Source organism: Orcinus orca, chromosome 3 (genome assembly GCF_937001465.1).
Source record: "Orcinus orca chromosome 3, mOrcOrc1.1, whole genome shotgun sequence".
Classification (NCBI taxonomy): domain Eukaryota; kingdom Metazoa; phylum Chordata; class Mammalia; order Artiodactyla; family Delphinidae; genus Orcinus; species Orcinus orca.
In genome coordinates, this window is record NC_064561.1 from 144,918,812 (window position 1) to 144,938,731 (window position 19,920).

The 19,920-nt window shown below is 42.9% G+C and overlaps 1 protein-coding gene across 1 annotated transcript in view; it reads right to left on the minus strand.

Moving 5' to 3' along the window:
• ITGA2 (integrin subunit alpha 2) overlaps window positions 1-13,475 on the minus strand; it is a 105,382-nt gene extending 91,907 nt beyond the window's left edge. The window contains exon 1 of the mRNA XM_049707141.1: window positions 13,298-13,475. Coding sequence (XP_049563098.1) covers window positions 13,298-13,355 — 58 coding nt within the window. The 5' untranslated portion in view covers window positions 13,356-13,475. The remainder of the gene's footprint in view (window positions 1-13,297) is intronic.
• Window positions 13,476-19,920: the final 6,445 nt, after the last annotated feature.

The window sequence follows — 19,920 nt, forward strand, 5'->3', positions numbered from 1 at the left end:
ATGGGATATCAGTAAAGACCAGGTTTATCAATAAATATAAGTTCTGGATTGATTCAAAGAAAGATGCTTGAATGGAGGTTACTGAGAAGATACATATAGAGGTAGATTAAAAGATTAGTAAATATGTACATATATATGTATATACAAATATACACACATTTTATTTTCTATTTAGAATTTTAGAGAACATTTAACTTTGCTCTTTATCTAGCTTTAGGAGAACCCTATATTTTGGGGTGATGTAGTGGCAGAAGTATGCCAGTGCTGGAAGTACAAGGATTTTTTTTTTTTAACTGAAAAATCCACATACCGGGCAAGACCAACAGTACCTCGTAGAGCCTAAAAGCTTGGCCTCTGAGGTTGGAATAGCTCTGTGACCTTGGACAAGATCCTCATCCTATATAAGCCACTGCTTTTTCACCCGTGAAATAGACCTAATCTATGAGCCTACCTTATTGTGATCAGACAGTATATATAAAACCCTAACCCAGTGTCCAGCAAATGATGAGCACTCAGTAAAGACAGCTTGTTTTTGTTAGTTTCTTTTACTATTCATATCATTATATATTACTGATAATGGCATACTTTTTGAGAAATTGTAAAAGGCATGTTAATTTGTGCTCCTACTTTCACCTCTCACATAAAAAAATATATCCTAAATAAGTTTCCATTTAAGTTTCTGAGAACTGCTGTGCAATGGATAGGAGGACAGCATGTCTACATTTTGCTGAGACACACTCACCATGAGAGCCAAGAAAACATTATCAGCCCATGGACCCTCCAGGAAACCACAAACGCAGGAAATGGGGTTACTCAGACCCTGACTTTGAAACTAAGAAAACAGACTTCACGGGACTTCCCTGGTGGCACAGTGGTTGAGGATCCACCTGCCAATGCAGGTCTGGGAAGATCCCACATGTCACGGAGCAACTAAGCCCGTGAGCCACAACTACTGAGCCTGTGCTCTAGAGCCCGCGAGCCACAACTACTGAAGCCCATGCACCTGGAGCCCGTGCTCCGCAACATGAGAAGCCACCGCAAGGAGAAGCCCCAGCACACCGCAACTAGAGAAAGCCCGTGCACAGCAAGGAAGACCCAATGCAGCCAAAAATAAATAAATAAATAAATAACAGTATATTAGGGAAAAAAAGAAAACAGACTTCAAACTCTCAAGTGTAGCTGATCATTACCGAGAATATGTACAACAGAAAATGGCCATAGGTTGCATTAGATCCTTTGAACATGTACAAAATTACAGGAAATCATTCTCAATAGCATTGTCTTCATGCTGAAAGGACAATACTGCAGAAATAATTTAGAAAGCCCATCCCCCCTCCTCTCAAAAAAAAATAAAGCAACTAAACTTAGAAACTGTAGGCCCTTTGAAAAGAACCACACATTCACTGTACATACAGATTTAAGCTCTAGAGTGTCTGGCTTATAGCTATAGTGCTTAAAAGAAAACATAAAAGTAGTGCAAAAGCCAAAAGCATAAAACTGCATTTGGAATATAGCAGCATAACATTCTCCTGCTTTTATTAAGAAAGAAAAATGCAACTTTTCCTTAAAAGTCTTTGTTTTGAGTGTTAAATTTTACATTCAGTAAGGATCTAGATTCTCCTCCACAGGTAACATTAGAAATGGAAAGCAGAGCTCCTGGAGGGACTGCCTTGAATCCTCCAGTTCCTCCCATGTCTGACACTCTACTACCCTCTGATAGACACTCCATTGAGGTCCCTTAAAATAATGAATGATGATAAAAATGGATGAATACCAAGGATATGAATTTTGAAAAGTAACATTATATATGCTTTTACAGTGCACAAAATACTTTTCCATTCATAATTCCATTTGATCCTCCCAATGACCCAGCAAGGTAGGGAAGAGTCTGCCTGTGACTTATCCAAAGGCAGCCAGAAAAATGGCATTAAAATTGAAATTTACTCTTCAGAGCTAGAGTTCCTTTCAGGATGCCATGAACATTAATACATGTTTGTTTAATGTAGTGCTTCTCAACTGGGAGCAATTTTGTCCCTCAGGGGGCTTTTGGTAATGTCTGGACAAATTTTTCATTGTCACACTGTTGCGGGGAAGGGGAGTGTCTACTGGCATTTAGTGGGTGGAGGCCAGTGAAGTCGCTCAACATCCTAAAGTGCGAAGGACAGCCCCTCCTGCCACTGCCACTGCTCCATCCCCCAAAAGAATTATCTAGTCCCCAAATGTCAATAATGTCGAAGTTGAACAACTATGATATAAACAAGCAACAGTCTTGTAAACACCATTAAGTTGACTAAGTCACTGTGGTGGTTTCAAAACATGTCTGGGACTTACTTGACATTCTTCCCATCAAGACGCTGAGTAAGTCTCCTCCCCTAGAATCTAGGTATGGCTTGGTAATTTCTTTGATGAATAGATGTATGATTTCTGAGTCTAGGTTAGAAAAGACCATGCAAGTTTCTGCCAGTTTTGAGGGGGACACTTGCCTTTAAACCCCTGAGTCGCCTTGCAAGAAATCAGGCCGCCCAGAGGGCGCCATGCTGAAGAAACCCCTTGATGGGACCACGTGAAGAGAGAGAGCTGCCTACCCTTTAAAGGTAACTACATGAGAGATCTCAAGCCAGAACTGCCCAGCCAAGCTCTTCTCAAAGTCCTACGCAAGAAACCAGGAGAGATAACAAATGATGGGCGTGATTTTAAGTCACTAAGTTTTAGGGTGATTGGTTACATGGCAATAGTTAACCAGAACAATCTCCAGATTTGGAGACTCAAAGTCAAGTGCTCCGGCAAACAGAATGTCTTCTCTTTCCCCCTAAAAGGTTCTGACCCACGGAAGTATGGAAATCTTAACCAGAGGACTGCCACTCCTCAAATGAAAATGGATTGTGATCAATCTGTGGGAAATAGCTGACAAGGAGAAGTCTGTCAAAGAGATTTTCAGAGGAAATTCTGAAGGCTATCTTGAAATGATGGACTGCAGGTTAGAGTCCTGGGCTTTAGTCATTTTCAAAAGCTGGTTACTGTAAAAATGAGGCATTTACTAGATGATCTCTTGAGGTTTCTTCTAGGCCTAAATTCTAGAATATCCTACTCTACATATATTTTTCAAAAGATAGGCATTTTAAAATTGTAACTTAGAAATGCACCCTGATGAATATAAAGCATGAGAATTAAAATAAATATGAAGCACCAGGTTACACTCATCAACCTATAAGAAGTTAAAAAAAAAAACGTACAAAAAGTAAATTAAAATCTAATGTTGGTAAAATTGGTAAAAATCACACATTACTGATGACCACAGTGTTCAGTATGCAACAGGAGCTAAAAAATACAGATAATCTTTGATCCAGTAATGTTGCTTTTGGAAATTGTCCAAAAGGAAAAAAGAAAGAAAAAGCTTCTTGTACAATGATATTTATAGCCACATTACTTGCAGTAGGGGGAAAAAAAACCCACAGGAAACAACCTAAATATACAACAATGGGACAACAGTTAACCATGACATGGCAGGATGTATTAATGTAAAGTTATAAATATGAGGGCCACAGGGAAAAGTATATACAAAAGATACCAAGTGAAAAAAGTAAATGAGTCATTTTCATATAAATGGCAAGTATATCTATGAAAATTTACATCCACACTTATGAACATCAAAAGGAAGAAATATAAATATTTTTTCTGTTTACGAGAATGTTAGTATATGTCATTTTCTATAAGGATATTGAAATATTCTGCTTTATAAAAAAAGCTATAAACTGAAAGTATTAATCAAGTTTAGTACTTTGATGAACACACTTACCTCATATTATCAAAATTCTATTTTTATTTTAAAATTTTTTTACCAACCATTTTCTGGGTGCTTACTATATGCTAGGTCCTGAGAATACAATGATAAATAGGATGAAAGGTGATCTTAAAAATGTCTTCAGTGGGAGAGAGAGTCAAGCTGAAGATAAATTATGGTACTGTTTTATGAGGACAGAAGAGGGGAACAAGAAAGGGTTTTTTAGGGAAAAAAAGATGTCGGCACTGTCCTAATACTTTTATTCATCTTATTACTTGTCAATAGCGCTATCCTAGTTAGACATTTCAAGACAAAGGAGAAATATTCCAAAAGCAAACAAACTCTCTCAAGGAAGTAAAAAAAAAAAAAAAAAAAAATTGATCAACTAAAGGAATATTTTAGCAAATTTGGATTTAGCAAATAGAAGCATTTTGGCATATACGAGTTGGAAAGAACTAGGAGGTTTTTGGCTTGGCATTCATTCGGAATGTGTGCCTTTAACCCGTGTTACAATAGCTGTCATACATGTTTCATTCATTCAACAAAACTCAACTTGGCACAAGTGAAGAAGACATGGCCCCCGTCTTCTCAGAGTTTGCGATCTATAGGATTTAGAGCCAAGTAAACATATCATTGAGGTAGAATGTGACAACTGCTATGAAAGGGTCCACGTGAGGAGAACAACTGAATTGGATTAGTGGTTGGGAAGGCTTCCTGGGGTGCATAAGCCTCAGTGAAATTGAGACTTACTTAAAGGATGTATAGAATACGGGTTGGGGGCTAAATTGTATTTTAAAAAGAGAGAACACAGATTAAGGTAAGAGACTAAGGGACTATACTGTTAAAAAGGGTTAAGGTCATATTTCACTGGAACCATAGCCAAGAAAAAAAAATGATACTAATATGTTGAAGTCTGATTCCTTGGGGGCAAAAACTAGATACTGTAATAATAAAAGGGACTTCTTAATTACTACATACTACGGTCTGAATGTTTGTGTTCCGTCAAACTTCATATGGTGAAATTCTAACCCCCAAAGATGACGGTATTAGGAGGTGGGAGCCTTTGGGAGGTGCTTAGGCTTTGCCCTCATGAATTGGATTAGTGCCTCATAAAACAGGCTCCAGAGAGACCCCTAGCCCCTTCCACCATACGAGGACATCGCAAAAAGGCACCAGCTATGAACCAGGAAGAGGGCTCTCACCACAATGCGACCACGCTGGCGCCTTGATCTTAGACTCCCCAGCCTCCAGAACGGTGAGAGATACACTTCTGTTGTTTATAAGCCATCCAGTCTGCGGTATTTTGTTATAGCAGCCTGAAAGAACTACGACACTATGACATTTACATACATTATTTAACCATCTTTCCACTTTGCATTAAGACTTTTTTATCTGGGCTATTACATTTCTATACTGAAAGGAAAATAAAGATCACATAAAAGTATCCCAATTACCAAGGCTATGTCCTCCCTCCCCATCCCCACCAAGCAATAAGTACACAGAAAACTAAGTCAATTTCTCTGAAATATCTATTTTATGCACTAGTATTCAGAATATGGTTACAAAAAGGTTATACGATTCAGAAGGTTCATTGTCCATATTCTAATAAGCGTCCGAGAAGCTATTTGGTTAAAGGACCTGAAGGAAACTGGTAAACAATTTGGAATAGAGTTATCTTACTGAACTGGCCAAGAGCCAGCTTGCATTCAGTCTGCATTTCTACATGGTAGCCATGGAAATGAGATCAGGCCTACACAAAGACAAACAAAGGCCACCTTCGAATGAATCAGGAGAATGACAACTGCCAATGTTCAAGGCATGCAGGGGCACAATAGCTTTGTACACGCTCTTCAGAACACAATGAAATCATCTCTTACACTGACAATACAGTGTCCGTCACTCTTTCTTTTCCCTTTGCTCATTTAAACATTAACCTCATTTTTATACAGAAAGCCTTTCAATGATCAGGAGTTATGTACGGTTTCTGCAGTAAAAACTGCTCTAGTCCCTTTAAACTAATAAAAGGAAGAATTGCAGTTACCCTTTCAGAACATGGAATAATAATGCAGGAATCTTCATTGACAAAGTTGCCCAGTTTCTATGAACTGTTTGGTCAACAGAACAGACAATTCTCTCCAAGGAGGAAAAAATGTATTTGAAAATTATGAACAGTTCCAATATTCAATGGACCTGAAAACATTACAAAAATATGCAGTTCGAGTTTATACTGGTTAGTAAATGTAATTTACGTGTACAAGAGTCAGCAGGCATAGACTGGATAAAACACTTGAACAGTACCTTGAACTAATTATAACTTTAACAAAATTAAGAGTAGACATTAATTTCTTTTCTAATTTATATTAAATAGAAATGTTTAAAACGCCTTGAAAAAAACCCACTGTTATGCAGAATAAAAGGCTTTAATATTTTATGACCAGAACCTTTCAAAGACAACACTAATTCTCTGTGCTATATGGGACTATGATTTCTGAAAAGTTTGTTTTGAGTTTTCTCTCTGTGTGCCTTGGTCAGCTTCACCTTTCTCTCATCAATTAATATCCTCTCCATTTCATAGCCCAGAACCTGCTTCGACTTCCTTCACGTGATCACCTGTGGTTTCTAATCTGTCCGGAGCTGCTGCTCTTGTGGGTCATCCAGTTTCCCCCCTCCTTCTTCTTTCTCCCTGACAGCATCCTTTCCATGGACACGCGTGCCCCTTTTCTCCTCTTTGCTTCTCTCGTGTCACGGACTCCTGCCACATACGGATGCCTCAATGTAAATTTCAAAACTTACAAGTACCATGCAGTACCGTGACAGAAGTAAAAAAAAAACCCACAATGTTTATGCAAGTTTCTCCAATGTTTGCTTGTTTGTTTTTAAGCAGCCCCTCCCACCTCATCCCTCTAGCTCCTGCCTTCCTGCCAAAGTTCCTGGCACTGTCCCCATCCCTCACCTTCCATTGACTCCTCAGCTGGCTCCACTCTGGTTCCGTTTTTTCCCCTCAGCAGAGACTGCCCTCACCCAGGAGGTCAGACCTACCTGACTTCTGTGAAGAGTTTGATCCTGTGGACCAACTCTTCCTTCTCGAAACACTTCCGCGGTGCCCCTGTCTGCGCCGTCCTCTTTCTCCTCCTCCAGCTGCATCTTCTCTCTCCCTTGGCATCTCCGTTTCCTCACCCGACCTTCTAAGGGAGCTCCTCAGGTTGCAGCCAAAGTCATCCTCTAGTCTCTCTTCGTCTGACTCATCAACGTCATGTCTTCAATCCCTCTCCAGATGCCCACGACTCCTAAATCTCTATCCCCATGTTGCTCTCACTCCTGCTCCTAACACCGCTACACATAACCATCTAGTAACTACACGTATTCACGTGGATGTCTCGAACTCAACCTGTCAAGCTGAACTGCTCTCTTTTTCCTCTAGCCTTGCTGTCCTTTAGTGCTCCTGTCTTGGTGAATGGCATCCCCCGAGCTGTTTACATCAGAAACCCAGGTCTCGGTCTTAAACTTCTTCCTCTCTCCCTGCCACCCTCGTACATCAATCACCAAATCCTGTCCATTCTTCCTTAACACCTTTCACATCTGTCCTCAGCTATCTTTCCCTACTGCCACTATCTGGGTTTTTACCACTGCCATCTTTTTTTTTTTTTTTTTTATACTGGAGTATAGTTGAACCACCGCCATCTCTAACACCAAACCTAGACCCAGTTCTTTCCTAAGTGGTCTTGGTGCCTTCAGTCTGGCTTCCATTCACTCCACCATCCCCCCTGCTGCCAGAGTGATCTGTCAAGGGGCCAACCGGAGCATGTCACTGTCCCTTAACAACCTTCAGAGCCTTCCCACTGTCCTCCAGATAAACTCCATGCTCCTTTCCAGGGTTTACAAGGCCTTTCACGGTTGGGCACTCACTCACCTCCCAGCTCTCACTTTCTGTGAATACCTTGAGTAATGTGTTCCGGGCATAATGGCCTTCTCCTTTCCTATTTAAGTATCTAAAACACCTGGCCCCAGGAACTAGGAGACTTGGGGCCTGTTAGTGATTACGTTACTGTATTACCACTTACAGTCATTTACAAAGAACTGAACTTTGATCTCTAAGGCCCTTCACAGTAGATCTGAACGGTAACAATTATTTCCTGCCCCCAGGACGGCCTCTCTAGAGGCCTGATACTTAAACGTGTCACAGCGATATTTCTCCGTCCTCTGAACTCAACATCTAGTTCTGTATCATTCATTCAGCAATTAACTGCATGAGACCATATGACACCTATTATGTTATAGAAACTTACATCTTTATGTTATAGGCACAGACAACACAACAACAGGAACAACACAACAAGTTGTAAATTACACGGAAATTTTTCAAGACACCAAGATGTATGATGGCTCGAAATTTCAGTAACTATCAATAAAAGACAATATGAAGGACCCTCTTCTTCCTCTCTTTCCACTAGGCCAGTGTCCTGGCTTTATCTCCAAGCTAGTCCTGACATCATGGTTGCAAGATGGCTATAGCTGCTCCAAGATTTACATCTAGACCTGACAGTATGTTTATTAACTAGCATCTCCCTTAGGAATGAAAAATTCTTGCCCCAAAGTCCCTGAGCGGATCTCACTCCATATCTCATTGGTCAAAATTCCATTATATGCCCATGTCTAAATCAGACACTGGCGAGAGGTCTGGGACCACCAGCACTGGCTCAGTCCAATTACCGTTCAACATTCCCTGGATCTCCTAGCTGTGCAGAGGAGGGGTTAACCCAGTACTTGGGCTTCTGTCAGAAAGGAGGATGGTAGGGTATGAAATTGGTTAGGCAACCCCCAGGGACTGAGACAATGTCTTTCCCTCATGTGTGGACTTGTTTCCAAATGGACTGCAACCTCTCCGGACCACATTTCAAGTTTCCAGTGGCTCTACACTGGATCCAGCATGTTGCCTTACATAAAGCAAGTGTTGCATAAAGATATGATCAAAAACTAGTTTTCTGGAATTCACTGTATCCAGAGCAACAAAGCACCTATGTATCATCAGAAGGGAGAATCATAGGGGTCACTTTCACACAGGGGACCTATTGTTGTCTCGGGATTTGTGGTATCAAGATTCTTCTCTTTAAGAGTCATTATTCTGTGTGTTCCTCCAGGTAAATCATTAGTTACCATAAGATACAAAAGCACACACGCATACACACACCCTCCACATCTTTGACTTGTTGACTGGAGTAACAGCTTTCCATAGTTCTTTCTCTTATGCTGTGCTCGATCTTTCTGTAATGTCCCAAGTTAAGCAGGGCTGATAGTGACTTTAGTGGTAACATTTACATGATGTCAAGATGACACTTTCGGTCCCAAATATCTTTCCTATTCTTCCTGAAACTCTTTATTTTCAACACACAGACTGAATGGCCTTTATTTTGCTGAATGTCTGAAATTCCACCATTAGCAGCTCATCTCTTTGTATTAACAGGCTTTTCCCTTTTTATACACCCATGGCTTTCAGCACACTAAGAAAGGAGCAGTCATCACATACTTTAGAAGGAAGTCACTTGAACTGACGCATTCTCTGACTCTTGGTGGTGAAATACACCTGACTTGGTGGTCATCACAAAACAAGGTGGTACAGGCAATTCTGGAATTTTAATTTGCTAGGAAAGAGAAGGTGCAGTGCTAATATTTAAGCAATTACTTCCAAACCTGGATGCACGTCAGAAACGTATGAGTAATTGTTTTTAAATACTGAATCCAGAGCCCCAATCTATTAATGTGAATCAAAACAGTGGCTTGTGAACCAGTATGTAGGAAAGCAAAGCTTAGTCGAGGTTGGGCCGGTGTAGCTGGAGAGCCATGGGGGAGCGGAGTTACCATATCAGCTGGTGGTCTAAGGTGGTTGAGGGGCTGAGATGAGAGAGGTCGTTGAGGGTGGGTCCCAGAAATAAGAGATTACTTCAAACTTCCCTTTTTGTTATAAAAACTTCCCTACTTTATAATTTTACTTGGGGTCGTCTCTTTTAACATAGGACAATGGTGAGTTGCAAAGGGATGAGAAAAAAAAAAGGGAAAAAGCATCAAGGCAGTGAAGGCCAAGAAAATAGTCTGGAAAATATTCTAACAACAAATATGGGATGATCAGGTGCAGTCAGAACACAGAAGGGTGTGTACAGGTGCATGTCCATGGCTCTGGGGTGTGTGTATTGTGAGTGTGCATACGTGCAGTGTGTGTGCTTGTGTGTAAGTGTGCACGGGGGAGTGTGGTAGAGAAGAAGCTGAACAGGCAGGCTGCGACCAGATGGCGAAGGACTTTTTCTGACATGTCACAAAGTTTGGACTGTGCACCACGTGAGCTGGGAAGCCACCAAACGTTTGACGCAAAGGGGTGATTGGATACAGATAAGTGTTTAGAAAGATACCATTGGTGACAAAGCAGAGAACGGACTGGAGGGATAAGAGACAAACACAGGAGAACCAGCTTAAAGACGGTGGGAGTCCAGACACAAAAAAGCGAGGGCCTGAACTGGGCAGTAGCAGAAGGCACATGAGTTAGGGAGAGCAGACAGAACTTAGAGACAGTTTGTGAGGTTGCAGACAAGGGAAGAGATCCCTGGTTTCCATGTTTGCAGGATAATGCTGCCATTAAACAATAATAGACAACGCAGGAAAAAATTTCAGAGGACAGATATCTACTTCAGTTGGGGACATGTGGAGTGGGACGTGCATATAGGGCATCTAGGTGAAGATATTTGCTAACAGATGGAAACACTGATCTGGAACTCAGGAGAGGAGTCTGGCTGGAGATGCTGACTTGAGTGGGGAGCAGGCCCAGAGGGAACTGGTAAAATGAAGAGGAGGATCCAGCATGGAACTCTGCAAACACCAACAAGGACCGGGCCAAACAGCTGAGCCTGGGAAGGAGACTACGAAAGAACAGCCAGGAAAATAGGAGACAAACAGGGAGAACAGAAGCCAGGGGTGGAGGGTGCTTCAGGAGGAAACAGCTGCCAGATTACACACTAAAGGAGGACCTGCTTACTAAGAGGGAAATTAGAATATTTACCGCCTGAGGGGAAATTAGGGATCTGAAAATAGGGGGTGATTCGGGCAGGGTACCAGAGATAACAAGAGATGAGGCTAGACAAGGACTATCCTTAGCCAAGCAACACACTAGACAGTGTAAGTGACGTCGTGCCTTTTAAAATCACATTTCCCTTTTCCCTATGGACCTATTACAGTTTATGGATTATCCAGGCCTCTTATGGTCTTTCTTTTCCATCCTCAACCTGCCGGTTACCATTTCAAGGACTGCAAGCACTTAAACTAAGGAATGATCAATGAAAAGCGATAAATATGAAACCAAACCATGAGCACTGCTTTTTCTTAAATACCTGTGAGAATGTTTATAGAAAGCGAATTTGAATCTACGTGTTAAAGTGAGATTTGATGGTTTTAAGTTTCTACAGTGGTTGGTGTGTGCTAGATGTAGAAACGCATACACACATGCGCCTTTTACATTTTAATTTTTGGTATTTATATTACACAAATATATATGGATATAACTTATAAGCAACTACATGTGTGTCTGTTTAGTAATGATGAGTACTCAAAATTTTATACAGATAGGGTCATGCCATAAAAAACTGCAGCTGTCACAAACCTAGAGCTTTCAATTATTCATTTTAATCTTGGATATTCATGGTATCAAAAAATGATGCTGTTTCCCTGGGAACTTGGGTTCAGATAACAAATGACAAAGTTTTATTATGATTACCCCGAATTAAGAGAAAACCTGTTCCTTGAGTATGTAAATATCTGGAGCAGGAGGAAGGAGGAAATATACAAACTATTTGGACAGATGTCATTTTAAATCACTTCTGCTGGCTTGCAGCGAGTTGCGCTTGTTAACCAACTCCAGGTAAAGTCTCTGTACCTGACTTCATGCCTTGCGGCACTACATTCCTCTGAAGTATTTCTCACTGCTGTTTAAAGAACAAGCCTCAACACTTCAAAGATAAGAAAATGATGTTATATTTCCATAGCTTCTGTTAATAATGGGTAATTAAAGAGTGATGAAAGGCTTGCATTGAAATCTCCATTAGCTCTTGGGAAGGTGGTGGTGTCCAGGAACTGATTCTCAAGGTGAATCCAACTTTCTCCGAAACCCCTAAGTTAGGGTTGATGGCCCCTCAAAACACTCTTGGGGTCCCAGGAGAGAATATCTGTGAAGCACCAGATCCAGGGTTAGACAGGAAAACTAACGATGCCTATTCTCCGCTGGGGTCGTGTTATTTCTCTTTCTCTAACCTGGAGAAAATGCTACAGGGTTTTCTGCATTAGAATTCTTTCATGATAACAACTGGTTAAATGCCTCATAGGAGGGCAGTCTAAGAAAGATTTCTCCTCTTGGTAAAAACACTTGAAAATCAGAGACCACTTTTTTGTTTGTTTTGCTTTGATAGCTATTCAAACTATGATATACAAATGCGACTCCCCCCACCCCACCTAACCCCAAAAGTAAACTAAAGTTCTTGAAGTAAGCACACACGAGGCTCTGGAAAACGGTCTGGAGAAAGTAGCTTTTTTTTTTTTTTTGGCCGCACCTGGCGGCACGCGTGATCTTAGCTCCTCGACTAGGGATCGAACCCGCGCTCCCTCCACTGGACCGCCAGGGAAGTCCCCTGGGGAAAGTACTCTTGATGGACTGTGGTTGCGCCGCAGCTGGGTACCCCCAGCCTCATTTCCCCACTTCGTGCAAAAGGAGTCAGGCGACGGGTGGGCCCGGCTCTCAACGCCCTGCCGTTGGAGCTGCAGCTGCGGGTAAATCTCTCGTTGCGGCGCCAACGATCCAGAAAGCGGAAAAGAACTTTTCCTGGCCTAAGTTTACATCCGTCGAACAGACGACGTTACAACAGTAAGAAGAAGGCAGAAGGGCGTGAAGAATTCCCCTCTGCCAAGTACTGAAGAGGCGCTTGGTTTTCCTACGTCCCCTAAGGGAAGAAACATCCGTACTGCGTCCTGAAGAAATAGGGACATTATTCACACCCTGGGGTTGAAAAATAAGCATATTGGGCTCTCAGGCTCCTGCAAAGCCACTAGGCATCGCCCTGAGGGGCAGGCTGTCTCCTAGGACCGGATTCCCGGGACGCACAGAACCTCCGGGTCCGGGTCTGGCGGGGCACCTGTCTGAGCCCGGCAGCAGGATTCTGGATCTCCAGGCGATCCACTAATCTTTACTCCCCCATGCATGTGTGCGCGTGCGTGTGTGCCTAAGAGCGAAGCGCGTATCGAGCTGACTTTGAAAGGTGCTTTACAGACAGGGTGAGCCGTGCCTGATGGGGACACCAGGCGAGGGAGAGCGGGAATGGGGAGTCTCTCTCCATCCTGCTGGGATGGCTAGGCGCCTGGGTCCACGTGGAATCAGAGCAGAGACGCGCGCCACCTGTGCCTCGCTGGCGCAGAACTCCTCGCTTTCGCCCCCAGGACCCACGCAAGTTCCTCCTGCAACTCATGCGGAGCAAACCCGTCGCTTACCTTGATTGAGCACTAACACCAGCCGCAGCAGTGTGCCGCCTGTCCGTCCCGGCCGCATCCTGAGCCCGCCGCCCCGGGCAGTGGAGCTGCTCTGGGTTTGCACGGGGACCCAAGGACCCGGAGACTCCCCAGGAGCCGTCCCGAGGTCTTCTCTCCCGCGCCCGGGTGTGAGCAGGAAAAAGTTGCCGGGCAGCTCCCGGGGCGCCAAGGCCCGCCCCTTCGCCTCAGCAAACACCCGACCTGCCCCGGCCCCGCCCCAGCCCCGCCCCGCCCCGCCGCCGGGAGAGCTGCACCTGGGCTCCTCCACACCCCCGCAGACCTCACCTCCACCCCCGCACACCCTCCCAGCCCAGGGATCCAGGAAGTGGTGGGGGTTGGAACCTCGCCCCTGGGGGCTTTTCCTGCCGGGCGCAGCAGACTGGCGAAAGCTCGCCGGTCTGCTACCCCACCCCTGACAGCCTGCCGCTGGCCCGTGGGGGACACGGGGTCCCCGAGCGGCCCCGGCCGTCGTGCAGGCCTTCCGGCTCCCGGCTCCTGGCAGGGGTGGGAGGGCTTGGGGGAGCCGTGAGCCTCAGCCACAGTTCTCAGGGGCTGCGCGGTGCATGCCTTCTCTGCCATTCCCAAGTGGGTGGAAAAACGGACAAAAATAAGCGCACAATGACCAGGTTAGAAACTAACTCGACAGGAAAGAAGATCTGCCCACAAGTTATGATTATCCCGAAGTGATATTTAAGCAAGAGCTGCTGCAAGAGCGCCGTGTGTGTGTGTGTGTGTGTGTGTGTGTGTGTGTGTGTGTGTGTGTGTGTGTGTGTGTTATAAATCCTCATACCTTCCTCTCCAAATAAGGAGCTGATTTGATTGCCAACTTTAAGCGATTTACTTCAAGACACACAGAAGAGTGAGAACCCCCGTATGAACTCGTGATTCTTTGTTTGTCTACATTACATCGTGAGCATTTTCTTCCATTATTTCAGGCTCAGATCTGGAAAGAGAACATTCCATAACCACTTCTGAGATTTTTACTTCCCAACCTAAGAAATAGAATATTCACTTTTCTCTAAATCTGATTTTTCCTCCAAAAGTTCACCCACAAATTCCCAGCACATTGTTGAAACCAGAATCCTTCCAGTGACTACTTTTATGAAGTAATCAAAAGTTTTAATAAACTAAACTTAAGGATTTGCTGGTCTAATCATTATTATTATCACCATTCCAAATCTTTATGGAGCAGGTACTATCAGGAGGATGGGATACTAGCATACTGGCATACTGCCACTAGGAAGCAAAGTGGTTCAAGATGGGAAGGACGTAACTGGTAAAAATCAAATGCTCCCCTTTACCATAGCTAGGGCTGGAGTCTCAAATAGTTAAAGTATTAAATTGGTATTCATCAGATGCTACTGCTTATAAATCATGACTATAAACTCAATACATTTGAAACCAAAATCTATGGCCCCTGGTTGTTTCCTGTTTTCTTATCTGTCACTTACTACTTACTAATCCTGACAAACACCTGAAGGCATTTTTTTTCTGCGCTGTGGATGGTACTCACCTGCTGACTAACTCCATATAACACCTGAGAATTTGTAGGTGGCCGCTCACTAACCCTGACACCCAATCGTGGCTCTCCTCACAGACTTCTTGCAGGAAGTCAGCCAGGTTTCAGGGAGATGAATATCTGTCTGTTTCCTTCTGACTCACTGAAATGTGAGTAAGTGTTTGGAACAGACCCTTGCTTGGGAGGCAGGAGAGTTCCCTTCATGTGAGACAGGAATCTGTGCTTTGTCTCAGAGCGCTGGAGAGGAAAATGCACCCTTCTTTGCTTTTGTGCTCAGAACCAGACAAATTAACATCCTGGCATGAGGTACAGGATAAATCAGGAGCTATATTTTTCCAGAGCAGGCAACAATTTCAAATTTCAAGAAACAAAGAGCCAACTCCTGCCCCGCATTAACTTTTTAAGAGTGTAAAGGGTTCCTGACACAAAACAGTTTGAGAACTTCTGCCTTAAACTTCCTAGGAGATATCCTGCCTAAGTGTAATTTTTCTGGACACCACATTCTGAGCTGGAAATAAGATTAAGGGAGGGCTTCTCAAACTCTTTGGTCTCAGGATCCCTCGGATGAAAGAATATAAAAAAATGTGATTATATATATGATGGAATATTATTCAGCCATAAAAAAGAAGGAAATTCTGCCCTTTGCAGTGACATAGATGAATCTAAAAGATATTATGCTAAGTGAAATGAGCCAGATAAAGACAAATACTGTATGATCTCACTTACATGTGAAACCTTAAAAAGTCAACTTATTGTACAGAGAGTAGAATGGTGGTTACAAGGAGCTGGGGTGTGGGGAATATGGGGTGATGTTGGTCAAATGGTACAAACTTTCAGTTAGAACATGACTAAGGTCTGGAGATCTAATGTACCTCATGGTGCCTATAGTTAATAATACTGTCTCATATGCTTGAAATTTGCTAAGAGAATAGATCTTAAGTGTTCTTACCACACACACAGGAAAAGTAAATATTATGAGGTGATGAATATGTTAATGAGCTTGGTTGCGCTTATCATTTCACAATGTATATGTATCAAAACTTAATTTGTCCATTTTAAATATGTACATAAATTTTAACTGTCAACTACCCCCTCAATAGAGCTGGAAAAAAATATTGAAGATCTCAAAGAACTTTTGTATATGTGAATTGTTTCTATCAATGTTTACCATGGAAGAAATTGAAATGGATAAATTTTTCAATATTTTTGTGTTAATTCATCTTAAAATAACAATAAAACTATTACATGTTAACATAAATAATACATTTTATGAAAAATAACTATTTCCCAAAATAAAAGGATTCACGAGAAAATGACATTGTTTTACATTTTTGCCAAACTTTTTAATATCTGGCTTAAAAAATAAACACTTGGATTCTCTTATCTGCTTCTGCAGTCAATCATTGTAGATACATAGTTTTGGTGAAATTATATGAATTACTCTGTCATTGCACAGATTTATAGCTGGAAAAATAGAACGTACTTGTGGCTATTCCTCTGATACTGCACCAAGATTCAACAAGTGGTGTTTTTAAAAGACTAGTTGTGAAACTGTGGGTTAAATCCATTTCACCTGCCTTCACTCATCAAAGTCTTTTTAAGACTTGCATGCCCTCCAAGCTGCACGTAGCCTAAACCATAAGATGTTTGCCCCAGTGAGTTGTTTTCTAGAAACTTAGAGTCTGCTGTGTCCAGTCTAAGCTGAGCTGGTTGAGACTGGATAGGACCACTGATCCTTCAACTGGGCAAGTGTCCTGGATGACCTTTGGAAGGTGCAGAGGCCTGTAGCTTCTTTATGCTGGTGCAGAGCAACGATTACCGCACCTTTTTCCAATCACATTTCCCCATGCTCTCCACACTCCCCATGCTTCAGACCGCCCTGCTTCTTTATTCATTATCCCATAAATAGCCCCAGCCCCTTGCCTTCAGGGATGTGGACTTGAGATTTGCTCTCCCATCTCCGCACTTGGCTGCCTTGCAAATAAACCCTCTCTGTGCTGTAAACATCGGTGTCTCAGCCTTTTGGCTTGCCATGGGTCGGACAAGATGCACCTGGGTTGTTAACAGTTGCAGTGTGAAACAGGAAGCCATATCAATGAACTTTTCCTACCCTAGTGCTGGTTTGCAACCTGGGAAGTACCCTGGGTGAAATTCGAAATTGGCCCTTCACAGAGAGAGTATAATCTAGTGGGGGGAGATGGGGAAATAAACCACCAGCCGCAGGATAACTTCCAATGGATACAGGCAGAGAGTAGCTTAGGGTCACAAAGGGGGCCATCTGACTCAGACCTGGAGGATCTTGGAAGACTTTCTTGTATAAGGAACACTTATGCTAAATTTAGAAGGACTCCACGTGGAGTCAGCTGCATCTAGTTCAAGCTGAGCTGGTTAAGACTGGATAGGAACATTGATCCTTCAGCTGGGCATGCACGTACAGTCAGCACACGGAGGGCAAGGTGAGACCCAAGAAAGAGGCAGACCACTACAGATTGGTAGGTGGCAGTTTTAATAAGCAAGGGAACTTGCATATGAGGCTTGTCTTGGGTAAGATGAGTGGATCTCTGTGCCCTCCTGCAAGATGATGAGTTTATATAGAGGCCTTAATAGCATTCAGTCACATGTACAGTTCAGATGGTTTCAGTAACATTACTCTCTCAAGGCTTGGAGTGACTCCTGCTGTGGGAACAGTGGGTAGAAGGTACTGGGGGGCAGGGAAAGCCTGTGAAATTGCCTTGGTCCAGCTCACAGTTATCCTCTCGGTGACCTCCTCCAGCACCTGGTGCACTAAACTTCATTGGTCCGTTGAGTATTTTGACTAGATCTCATGCAAGATTTTGTCCCATTGTGGCTTGCATTGTTCATTCGGAAAACACTAGTTCATAGAGTGATGCAACTCTTTGTTGATACATCTCTTTATACGATATCAAAAAAATCATATGGCCACCTATCTCATGAGAAAAGTCTTTACATATCAGAAAGCTGTCAAACTCATGCTGGCAGATACACATTTTCCAAACTTCTCATTTTCATTTGAAAGCTTGAATTTTATCATTGGCAAAATAGACTATCAGTTGTTTCACTTGAAATGAAAGGCCCACTTTGTTCATTTTTGAGAAATGTCTGTGAAATACCCAAGTCTGGATAATCATAGTCTGTCTACCAGTTGGTCTTTCAAGTAAAACTGGGCTTCCATGTGCATTCCTGAGACCACCGTTCAACTTCAGTGTGCAGCAGGAGTGCTTTGTACCTACCACCCGATTTCCTCATGCAAAATATAAGACATGTACTCGAGTCAAGATTTAATGAAAGTAATAATTTTTACGGGTTTGTCAAGGACATTCTCAAGTAAAACTAGCCTTCCTTCCCTCCCTCCCTCCCTCCGTTCCTTCCTTCCTTCCTTCTCCTTCCATTCTTCTTTCCTTCTTTCCTTCCTTCCCTCCTTCCTTCCTTCTTCTCTCCTCCCTCCTCCCCTTCCCTTCTCTTCCTCTTCCTCCCTCCCTCCCTCTTCCTCCCCCACTCTCCCTTTTCCCTCTCGCCCTCTTTCTCTCTCTCTGCTAGTGCTCAGGGTTGAAGAATGCAACGATTACTCTTACTGATCATTGTTCTTGCAATGCAAGATCAGGGCACCATCCCATTGCACCATCAGGGCAAACGTGAAAACAGTGAAAAATGCAACTAATGTCTCAGTATTATTATAAAAGTAGTTTTGACCTACTGATCACTTAAAAGGGTCTTTAGGGCTTCCCTGGTGGCGCAGTGGATGAGAGTCAGCCTGCCGATGCAGGGAACACGGGTTCGTGCCCTGGTCCGGGAAGATCCCACATGCCGCGGAGTGGCTGGGCCCGTGAGCCATGGCCACTGAGCCTGCGCGTCCGGAGCCTGTGCTCCGCAGCGGGAGAGGCCGCAACAGTGAGAGGCCCGCGTACCGCCAAAAAAAAAAAAAAAAGAGGAGGCTCAGATGAGTTTTTCCCAGCATTCCCTTCTGATCTTTTTTATCTTCATATCAGGCTCTTCTCTGCTTATCTCATTTCCATGCATACATTCACTTAAACCACAAACCTCTGCTTTTCGTCCTCAGAGCTACCACCAGGCCTCCCGGCCACCGCACTGTATCAATTCTCTCTTTACCCTCTACCCTGGTTATCGATGTCATCTCCTACCTTCTGTTCCATTGCTACTCTCTTTAAAGCCCTTTTGATCTTGTACCACGAGACAGTCTCTTAAATCATCTCTCTGTGCTTTCTCCATCCCTGTTTCCAAACCACTTTTTATACCATCATCACAGTTTTCTTTCTAAAATGCAGGATTGGTCTGCTGAAAATCTTTGGACGTCTACCAGAAGAAGTTCAAGCACCTTAGCATTTAAGCTCCCACTTGAACCCCAACCTGCCTCTGCCGTATCTCATGGTTCCTCCCTACACTTAGGGCAAATTCACCCATTCACTGGCTGACCTCTCCCTTCTTTGCTAATTCCTTAGCTATTTTTTCCACCTGGAATAGTTTTCTCCCTTTTCTGCATTTCTTAAAATTCTACTTCAAGGCTCCAATAGAATTGTGTATTAGCTGCCCAGCCTTTCCATCCCCTTTATTCATAATGAATTATTCTTTCTTGGCTCCCATCTCCCACAGTTTTAAAAAAAAAAAATCTTTCTTTTGTATGTATTATGGTGTGACTTGAATTTAGTTACATGTGTATACTCCACCTTCGCACTTAAATGCTAGATCTCTTAAATATATGTTTATATCACAAGAGTCTACTCCTATACCTGGCAAATAAGTTCCTAAAAATAGTTACTAAATTGAAATGAATTCCCTGACAGTTTGATATTCCTCTCCCTAGTCCTGAAAAAGGTAATGAATGTGAAATTCTATGTAAGTTCTGAAAATTTTGAAATGAAGTAACCAGTGGCTCCTCAAATGTCACCCAGTAAATCCATGACAAGTCTGAGTGACATTCACAATCCATTGAGTTTGACTCACCATGGGTGTCTAGGTGCTGGTTGAGTTGCATAATGTCCAAAAGTAAGAGACATTTCAACTAAAGAACAAACAAAACAAATAAGCA